This window comes from Abramis brama (assembly GCF_963993115.1).
Source record: "Abramis brama genome assembly, chromosome: 17".
NCBI lineage: Eukaryota > Metazoa > Chordata > Actinopteri > Cypriniformes > Leuciscidae > Abramis > Abramis brama.
This window is the reverse complement of record NC_139979.1, coordinates 11,826,097-11,836,620: the sequence shown is the minus strand read 5'-3', so window position 1 is coordinate 11,836,620 and position 10,524 is coordinate 11,826,097. Positions and strand designations below refer to the sequence as shown.

The 10,524-nt window shown below is 37.8% G+C and overlaps 2 protein-coding genes across 2 annotated transcripts; both read left to right on the top strand.

The window, feature by feature from the left end:
- The first annotated feature begins 342 nt into the window (after positions 1 to 342).
- pigv (phosphatidylinositol glycan anchor biosynthesis, class V) lies at positions 343 to 2,627 on the top strand. Its single transcript, XM_084089261.1, has 3 exons — positions 343 to 683; positions 903 to 2,048; positions 2,132 to 2,627. The coding sequence occupies exons 1-3, from the start codon at positions 594 to 596 to the stop codon at positions 2,432 to 2,434; spliced, it is 1,539 nt and encodes a 512-aa protein (XP_083945387.1). The 5' UTR covers positions 343 to 593; the 3' UTR covers positions 2,435 to 2,627.
- A 1,491-nt stretch (positions 2,628 to 4,118) lies between these two features.
- On the top strand, positions 4,119 to 9,983 carry zdhhc18a (zDHHC palmitoyltransferase 18a). Its single transcript, XM_084089937.1, is given in 12 exon segments — positions 4,119 to 4,303; positions 4,305 to 4,354; positions 4,357 to 4,495; positions 4,716 to 4,873; positions 4,964 to 5,113; positions 5,762 to 5,899; positions 6,814 to 6,868; positions 7,291 to 7,393; positions 7,508 to 7,617; positions 7,834 to 7,936; positions 9,028 to 9,098; positions 9,844 to 9,983. Coding segments are annotated over 11 exon segments (1,098 nt in total). The 5' UTR covers positions 4,119 to 4,253; the 3' UTR covers positions 9,070 to 9,098; positions 9,844 to 9,983.
- Positions 9,984 to 10,524: the final 541 nt, after the last annotated feature.

The following is a 10,524-nucleotide window of genomic DNA, read 5'->3' as shown; positions in this document are numbered from 1 at the left end:
GGTTAAATCAAATCAAAGTTTAAACTTTTTTTTTTTTATAACGTTGTCTTTGTATGTAACAAATTAGTTTAATGAGCAATATTCAATATTACTCTAATACTAGTGTTTAATAATATCAGTTGAAAGGAATGAAAATAGTTGAGAGTGAGACCATAAAAAGCTGCAGTAAAATATACATATTTTCTGCGTGTATGCAGTAGAAAAATAATTGAATAGATAACTATTTTGAAGGTATTTTAAAATAATATAATATAAATGGTTTATATAAAGCAGGTCTATTGTATCGGTGGTTAAGATATTGGGACTTTTATTTTGACATTTATGAGACAGCATGACGGAAGTGCGTGTCGTTATTTCTATCGTTCCATTTAGTGGCTTTATGAGACGAATTAGAACTTTGTTTTGTTATTCGACTGCGACTGCGATGTTTTTGCTGTTACAAGCTCAATGAAAAAAAGCATACTGCCTTTTTTGGCTCCTTTTGTTTTAAGGATGTCTCGCTTATCCTATCTGCTAATTTACTGTTCCTAATTTGATGATTATTTTCAGTGAGAGAAATGTTCTGTTTTCGTTGATGAAAGTTTCTGTAAAACATGTCACCTTCAAACAATTGTGTAAATCAAGACGTGTGGACAGTTGTACAGTTTGCAACGTTCACGCGACTGCTTTCCCTATTTTTACAGGTAAGTTAAGCAACTGAAATGAACGACTGAAATAGACTAAAATAAAATTGTGTGTTTGTACTTGTATTACTTTTCTTTTTTAAATTTATTACTTATTGATATAAAGCTCCATAAAATAAGCGCTTGATCTTTTTTTGTGAAATTGAGAATAGAGTGACACCTACTGCAGAACTGGGCATATGAAAACTTGCTGTTTGTTTATTTTGTGCCCTTTTGCAGGCTGTACTGAATGCAGTGATTCCAGACCATGTGGCAGATGCATTTAGCCCTCCGCGATCAGAGACCCCTCTCCTGCTTGACCCTGTCATCGAAGCATTATTTGGCGGCCTTAGTCACTGGGATGCAGAGCATTTCATCTTCATTGCAGAACGTGGATACATATATGAACACAATTTTGCATTCTTTCCTCTGTTTCCTCTCATCCTGAGATTACTGGCAGCCACGGCTCTGTGGCCTATGTGTGGATTTCTCACAATGCATGGCCGATTAGTTTTAGCTGTGGCTATAGTGAATAGTATTCTTTTTGTCATAAGTGCCGTGGCACTATACAAACTGAGTCGTTTGGTGGTGCAGAACAGAAAACTTGCCCTTGTTGCAGTCTTGATGTACTGTCTGACACCAGCTAATGTTTTTATGGTTGCAGGCTATTCAGAGACTCTCTTTGCAGCTCTCACCTTCTCAGGCCTCTGGTTACTAGAGAAAAGATTCACAATAGGAGCTTGTCTTCTGCTGGGGTTTGCTACAGGTGCTCGTGCCAATGGCCTTGTGAATGCTGGATTTTTGCTGTATCTCTCTTTGCAATGGGCTCTTGCCCGTACCCGGGCCTTTAGCAAAGGAGAAGGGTGCGTTCAATATCATCACTATGTCTGGGAGCTTATTCGTTTTGTGTTCACAGGAGCATTTTATGCAGGTTTTGTAGTGCTACCTTTTTGCCTGTTTCAGTTCTATGGTTACCAAACATTTTGCGATCCAACTGCTACTGAAGTTCCCCCTGTGCTGCTTAATTTGGCCCGGGACAAAGGATACCGTGTGGCTGATGCAGCATCTCCAACACCAAGTTGGTGCCAATGGCGAATACCACTTTTGTATTCGTATATACAAGATGCTTATTGGGATGTGGGCTTCCTTCGATACTTTCAGTGGAAGCAGATACCCAACTTTATTTTGGCGCTGCCTGTTGCAATTATGGGATTCATCGCCTCATATATGTACATATTGGCTAACCCAGTGTTTTGTATGCATTTGGGTTTGGGACACAGAGGAAAAGACATAAAAACTCATGGCTTCTGTAACCCAAAAGTCTTTGTTTACGTTGTGCACAGTTCTGTCCTTCTTCTGTTTGGAATTTTCTCTATGCATGTGCAGGTAAGATTCTTGAAATTGATCATTATCATGTGACATGTGTAGTACACTTGCTCAACATGCCTTGTTTTATTGTGTCCTCTCAGGTGTTGACACGGTTTCTTGCTTCCTCCTCGCCTGTGCTCTACTGGATCAGTGGCCACCTGCTTTTTCAGTATGAACCTCTGCTGCAAAATGAAAGGCTGTTCAGGCCTGACCAAATACAACAACAAAAGGATCACAAACCTGGCCTGAAATGTGATGTGGGAATGTGCAGAAATAATCAAGTCCTTTACCTCTTGATGCAATGGCAGTCTTGCTCAGTTTATACAAGATGCATCCTAGGGTATTTCATATCATATTGGTTTTTAGGTCTGGCTCTGCACTGTAACTTCCTTCCCTGGACTTAACTGTTATTGTTTCAGTCTTCATAACATTCCTCTGGCCTGGTTTTGAATAATATTATTGCTGCTTGGCAAATATTGTTGTAATTAATGCATTTTATTATTTTAAGACGTTTCTGGTGTTCCTTAAAAGGCTCATATATATATTTTTGTATTAGATAAATACTTAATAAATATCCTTGTTGGATCATTTAGAAATTAGTCCTGTATTTTTTTCTCTTCTATTAGAACTATAATGCTGTGCTTGAATGCTAAGTTATTTTTGATATCCATAAAAAAAATTCAGGCCTTCATAAAATTGGTCTGTACTTTGTATGAAAAAAAAGAAAAAAGGTTCAAGGCATGGCTTGCACATGGTCACATCACAAGACCCCTGTTATATTATGTTGTATCACCATCTAGTGGGTACAAGGTGTTATAAGTGGTCTGTTCATACAAAAATGGTCAAATTAATAACAGCCTGTGACAGTTCCAATGTTATTTTCATATTATTTCTTTACTGTTATAGTATTGATAAATATTTTTAGTTGGCCTTTATTTTTTTAATATTTTTTTTAATACGTTTTAGTCATTTTTAGTAATTGCCATCTTAATTTATTTTTTTTATTTTTTTTCTATTATCTTTATTTTGTCTGTTTTAGTAATTTTAGTACTTCAAATTAACCCTAACTTATTCCAGTTAGTTGCCAAAGTAGCATTTCTAATTATCGTTAATTATAGTTTTTTTTCCCCATTTAATATTTATATTCGATTTTATTTCAACAAAATTAATAAAAAAATTATATAGAAAAAAAAAAAAACTGGACCAGCTTTACAAATAAATAAAAGTGCTCTTTTCTTTATTGTTTTTTTAAAAAGGAGAACACCAAGTTGGATCACTTTGGCCCACAAAGGGTAATTAAAATAAATGTGTTATTTCTTTAATATTTTATGAAGTTTGGTATGTTCACCCCCTAATGCATACATATTGTGTTACATTCATGGTTGTGGATATTATGCATATATTTGTTACATTTGAAATTTTTGTGTACAACAAATTGCAAAAAAACTACACAGAGAGCGTGGCATAGTGTCTCGGAAGTGATCTTTCATTGGTCTGACTGAGATGACGCATCCCTTGCGAGTCATTGGTCGCTTTCTTAAGGTAGTCCTCGGCTAGGGAAGTGATCGTACTGAGGTAAATATTGTTGAATCTCAGCCGTAGCTTAACGATGTGTTATATTAGCTCTTAGAAAATTATAAACAACATGGTCTGATCTAATTTTCAATTCCCAGCAGACTCATTGTGATTGGGCAGCGCGAGGAGCCGAGTGTCGTTCAAATGACGGTTGAACAGCGCGTGAGGAGTAACTGTTAATGTCGTCCGCTGAGATAGTTGACAGCTAGTCAAAAGGCTAACGTAATTAGCTTAGCTAAGAGACTCCTATGTTATTGAAAGCAACAACATGGCATGATAATATAATAATTGTTCGTCGGTATAATCCCTATAGGGGATGTTTAGTTGCAAACGAATGCATTGAGCAACGTATTATGTGCTTTGTGTACTTTCAGTTAACATTAAATAAGTTCAGTAGTTGTGTTGTCCTTTTAATATCAGCATTATATTAAAATTAGCATTAATATTAATATTACCAAGTGAATTTTCAGTATATTTCTGACGGTAACGTTATCTTTAGTAATATGTGGTGGAGATTCACAGCTGATATATAGTTTCGATCTAGCTTCCTCTTTGTTTGGGCTTGGTTTGTAACAAGTTAATTTAACCTGTTCTTAAGGTTACATCTATACTCTCCGAACTCTAGACCGTCAGTTACATTTTCCGAAAATGAAAAACTGTGAGTATCAACAAATAGACCCACGAGCGCTCAGAACATCAACCACCCGAACGTCCCCCACCCTGCCCTGTGGGAGGGAAAGCTCCCAGCGCCTGCGGAGAAAATGGGAGATTTTCCCTGGGAAAAATCGCTTCTACTGTGATGGTCGTATTATGTTGGCCAGCCAGTGCGGTGTGCTCCCGCTGACCATCGTCCTTATTGTCATCACCAGTGGCTTATTCTTCACATTTGAGTGAGTAGAATGCAATAACTCGCAGAGACACCAGTGTTCACACTGCTAGACAATACTACTACTTTTGACAATAGACACATCTCCACCGCCCTTCTTGACATCATGCCAGTCTGAAAGAGTTGCATCCACATGGTCATGGTTTATCAGAAAGTAAGCTTTTTAAACCATGTTTGTATCAGCTGATAACTTTGTCCTTGTTTTTGTGCTTGATTCATAACAGTTGCCACTATCTGGTACGGCTCACTAGCTTCATTCCAGTAATCGGTGGGGTGTTATTTGTATTTGTCATCTTCACCCTCCTTCAAACCAGTTTTACAGACCCAGGGATCTTACCCAGGGCTTTGCCGGATGAGGCCGTGGACATAGAGAGACAGATTGGTGAGGCTTTGAATATGTACTTTGTTATTTGTCTTCATTTTGCCTCCTAACTTGTAAATGTTTATAATAAAATTGTGGGTTTCTTTCAAGATAATTCTGGATCTTCAACATACCGTCCACCTCCCCGCACTAAAGAGATACTTATAAATGACCAGGTGGTAAAGCTTAAATATTGCTTCACATGCAAGATGTTCCGTCCGCCCCGGACATCCCACTGCAGCCTGTGTGACAACTGTGTCGGTAAGGCAGGAGTTTCAGCATTCAAAGTTTCGACATTTAAAGAATATTTAATCATTTTTAATATTTCATTGAGAGATTAAAATGTTATCTTTCACTCACCAGCATTTTATTCTAAACCCCAAATGAAATGATGACTTGGTTGCTGTTTTTTCATGCAGTTATTAAATGGAAGTTCGGTTATGATTTACTCACCCTCATGTTGTTCCAAACCTGTATGACTTTCTTTCTCTTCTGTGGGAACATAAAAGAAGATATTTTGAGAAACGGCAAACACAGCTGACCAAAGTGCTGAACAAAACAAAAAACGAAGAAACCACAAGTCATATAATTAATTTGTATGAAACTTTTACTGTGCTTTTTCTTTTTTGAACTTTAAAAACTCAAGTACCCATTTATTGTAATTCCATGTAAGGAAGTCATACTGGTTTGAAACCCCATGGGGGTGAGTAAATAATGACAGATTTTTGGGGGGTGAACTATTTCTTTAAAAGCTACAAAAGATGTCTTATTACATCTGCTGTGGTAATGAATGTGTAATAGTTATAACCCATAAAACAAATCCCTTCCTTATAATCATTGCATGAGAATGCACGGAGGTTTCTTGTAAGCGTTGTTTTTCAGAATGTTCTTCTTCTGTTCCCCTTGTAGAGCGGTTCGACCATCACTGTCCTTGGGTCGGGAACTGTGTTGGAAAGCGCAACTATCGCTTTTTTTATGCCTTCATAGTTTCACTATCATTTCTGACCTCCTTTATCTTTGGCTGTGTGATTACTCATCTCATTTTACGTAAGTACACTGAAGACTGAAATAATGGCTGCTGAAAATTTAGCTTTGTCATCACAGAAATAAATTACATTTTGAAATATATTAAAATAGAAAACAGTTATTTGAAATTGTTTTAAAAAAAAGTTTTTATTAGGGCTGGGTATTATTTTTTTTTAAATGTCGATATCGATACCGGTTCCTGACCGATACCTTTTTCGATACCAATTTTATGAACAAATAATGTTATAGCAGAGGCTGTAACATTAAAATTAGTTTTAAAAATAATTGTATTATTATTATTATTATTATTATTATTAGTAGTAGTAGTAGTAGTAGTAGTATATTAATTTGTACATTATACTGCACAAGAGTAATATATTTCATTGCCGTTTAAGTTAAACCAAACTTTGTTTTTTGACTGGTTGCTGTGTAGACCTTCTTCTGTGATGTGATGATAGTTTCTCTCAAATGAAATGTTGTCAAAGTGAGAATATTAAACCGCAAAAGGACTATTTAAATATGAATCCTGCATGTTCTGCGTGTCTCTGTGTCCATGAACGACGGTGCTCGTCTGTGGCATTCAAGTCGAAATAAACTAGTGTTTTTCTTTGATGCCTCGCCACAGCCAATCACCAGCACTTGATTTGGGCACATCATACATGCTGCATACTTATTGTTTCACTGATGTTGACAAGATATGGCCCTCAGGTATCGAAATTTGGACATTTTTTGATACTCTATGGTATCGAGGCAATTCGGTCGGTGCCTAAAAAGTATCGAACTATACCCAGTCCTAGTTTTTATTGTGTTTTGGATCAGTTAAATGCGCACTTTTTAACAGTACTGTAGATACGTTTGAGATTGTGTTTTGACTGACTTTTTGTGAGTCAATTTTGAAGCAGTTTTGTTCTCTGATCAGTTACTTTTATCAACAGGATCACATGAAGATGATAAAGGTATCATCATGGCAATAAAGGAGAGTCCAGCCAGATATCCTTTTTTACTGTGTTAACAGAAAGCACACAATAGCACGGCTGACGGAGTTCAATATATGTTTAAACTGCTGTTGGTTCCGCCTATTTCCTAATCCCATTCATCCCTAATCGGCTCAAGGATTCCACCACGCCCTGCTTTCCTGTCAGGACGGCAACAGCTGCCGCTAGATACAGATTCCGCTGGTGTCCAGCCCCCTTTTAAGTTTGTAGCAGAGTCTACATCACACCTATAAACGATAACGCCAAAGATAAACTGAGAATTAGTTTTTCTCAACTGATTAAAAAGAAAATTGCAGCACATGCTTAGAATAAACAAAATTGTATCATCTTGTTCCTGGTGTGAATGGGCCTTTATAATGTTTATCTGGACACTGACACACATTTACAACAAATTTGCACCCTTAACCCTTCCTGCACTGTTGTGGAGCTGGTCATTTGCTTCTTCTCCATCTGGTCCATTCTGGGTCTGTCAGGTTTCCATACTTACCTTGTGGCCTCCAACCTCACAACCAACGAAGATGTAAATATCACCATGCATGCATACATTTAATCAATAATATCAAAAAGCTATATAATTAATTAATTTAATAATGTAGTCAATACTTCTTTAATTGCAGTGTTTTGTACGTTGCAGATCAAAGGCTCTTGGTCCAGTAAAAGAGGTGAAGATTCAGGGAATCCCTACACCTATAAAAACATCTTCACAAACTGTTGTGTGGTGCTGTGTGGGCCGATGCCACCCAGGTAAGTACCGCAGATGTTTAAAAATGATAAATATCAGAGTTTGTTAATGAGTAAGTGAAGGATGTCAACTGCTTGTAATTTAGCTTCAGACTGATGTACAGTTTCTCAGCTATGACATGTTAATTGTGCAATTCTTTGACTTCTATTCGAGTTCAGTCTATGCTGTGTTTTGAAAGCCAAAATAGGTCATGCACTCATCCTTTTCATCTTTTACAGCTTGATTGACAGAAGAGGCTTTTTACCTCCAGATGACGCACCTCAAACAGTGACCTCTGATGCTGAGCTCCCTCCTTTCATGTCCAAGAATGACACAAATATGGTAAGAGTGCCTCGTCATGTGATATCTTCAAGTCAGAGCATTAGTTCCAAGATCATGATAACATAAAGAGGATTTTTTTTTTTAATAGTTAAAGCATTGTAGCCGGGGCTGTATGTTAATTTTTATTTTATTTTACATAGTACTGGTGCTACAGAGGTTGAAAGTTTTGTAGCACAGGCCACACATTTGTTGCACAGGTATAAAACAGGTTATATTTTTCTTTTCATGTGTCACGTATATGTTGCCCTGTACAGCCCTGGTAGCTATGGTATAAAATCCTCATGCATGACTGCATCCGCCATCCACCCAAAAGCATTCTGTGGCATTTCAAGCCATGAACTACTGTTAAAAAGTTTGGGGTCAGTAAGATTTAACTTGGACTTTTACATTGTTACAAAAAAAACAAAAACAAAAAAAACCAACACAACTGTTTTCAACATTGATAATAATAAGAAATGTTTCTTGAGCACCAAATCAGCATATTAGAATGATTTCTGAAGGATCATGTGACACTGAATACTGGAGTTACTGGAGCTTTGCCATCACAGAAATAAATAGCATTTTATAATATTAAAATAGAAAACGGCTATTTTAAATTGTAATAATATTTCAGTGTTACATTTTTTATCAAATAAATGCATCCTTGGTGAGCATAAGAGACTACTTTCAAAAACATAGTCTTAATGTCCCCAAACTTTCAAACAGTAGTGCAAATATAAACAGAAACCACAATTTTACAGATCTGAAACCTAAGCTTTGACACAGAAAAGCATGTGAAAATGCATGTGAGGTTATCCAGGTTTAATCATATTTAATGTAAACCCTGGCTAGTGATGTCTTGCTGGGAAAGAGTTATAGTTAATGAGGCTTGCACCTAATGTGTGAAGATATGATTATGCACAACTCTGAGTTACAAGTGGTGTAAAATCATGCCAAGGAGGATAGTATTGTAGAAATGAATGTTTTTAATGCTTTTAGCTTGGAAAATATTCAAGTCCACAAATACAAATACAAATCATATTAGTTTATTGTGCTGTTTTGATATTGACCTGCATCAAGCCCTGATGTTTGAAGTTATAAACCTTACACAGGAGGAGAACTGTGAGGAGTTTGCTCTCTCCTGCACTGCCTGAAGGCTCCTGCAGCTCAGTGACATTCAATGGTAAGGGTGTGTTATGGGGCTGCTTGCATGCCATTCGTGACCACCTTCTCATGACTCGTTGGCCGTCTGCTTGGCTTCCATTTCTTTGCTTTGAAACCACAATCATAAAACATGTCCGTCATGAGAGCGGAAATCATTGATATCGTCGTCTATTCTCTGTTCCTTCTTTTTCCTGGATGAGTTGAGTGTTTTAACTGACATCTGTTTTTACTCCATTTTATAATGGTCATGTGTTCATATATTAGTGCTCGCCAGAGGTCTGCAGTTGTTATGTTTTTCCTCCATTATGTCATTGTTTCCTAATTAATGTATCATCATCAAGATTCGTCTGTGCTTATCTCGCTTTCATCCAGTCTTGGGATTCTGTCGACTGAGGTCATGCTAGTTATCATGCACACATGTTCTTTTCCACCTCTTCTCATGATGGATGCTTATCCTGAGGTTAAGGAGTTGTTTTCATCCTTTTGTGACCCCTGGAGAACCCCTTCAGCTGCACCACTTCACCCCTGAGCTCATTGGAAAACCGTAAAACGAGATGCTTGGTTTCCACATTTTCTTCTCATTATTTTCCTGGCAGTACTAACCTACTTTCATCTTTATTCTGATTTGGCCAGCTTCTCATACTCATACTTGCTCTGCTGTCTTAACATCAACATCAACATCAGCTACCCCATAAGTATGACTGTGATCTAATATTGTTAGTGTTTTTAGCCTCTTACCCTTTTTTGTTGCCATTCCTTTGCAGTGCACACAGGGCACAAAGGAGCTTATAGAATCAATGGCACACTCTACAGTGATCCAGAGCACCTGCACTCCGGGCACACCCAAAACTGCCCCGGTTACCCAAGAGAGTCTACTAAGTACAGTCTCCATTATGGTCTCTCCCCCCAGCAAGCCTTCTACCGGCTGCTCAGGCCGCCAGGCCCGACGCCCCACAGACATGCCTTGTCCCCAGAGAGGAAACAAACGCGCTGCTCTTCACACCCATAAATCCGTGTTGCATCTACCCAGCCCCTCGTACTCCCTCGGCCACAGTCCGCTCATTTTTAGTGACGCTCCTGACATGGGCTTTATCCCACTGAACTGAGCGCAGTATCTCTCCCACCAGCAGCCTTGTGCAAATATTCTCCTCTCTGTTATCCCTTTTGAGAACAGCATCACACCTTTTAAGAAACTGTGACGTACTATACTCAGGATCCTCTCAGGAAACATGCCATCTTTCAACAAATGAGAATAAGCCTGCATTGATTTTTTTTTTTTTGAAAACTGGGATTTCAAGATTTTTGTTCCGTTATCATCAACATACACTTGTTGAAGAGAACTGCAAAACATCTTTAGTAGATGCTTTTGGTTTTCAGTCCTTTTGCACAGAAATATCAGCAGATGATCAGTGTTTTTTTTCGGAACCTCAAGCCATTTTTTTCAG

What these genes read in the sequence shown, in the direction of transcription:
- pigv (XM_084089261.1), top strand. Translation starts at nt 594, where the DNA reads ATGTCACCTTCAAACAATTGTGTAAATCAAGACGTGTGGACAGTTGTA. An exon ending in TGCTTTCCCTATTTTTACAG is followed by an intron (nt 684 to 902) that starts GTAAGTTAAGCA and finishes GCCCTTTTGCAG; the next exon opens with GCTGTACTGAATGCAGTGAT. An exon ending in TTTTCTCTATGCATGTGCAG is followed by an intron (nt 2,049 to 2,131) that starts GTAAGATTCTTG and finishes GTGTCCTCTCAG; the next exon opens with GTGTTGACACGGTTTCTTGC.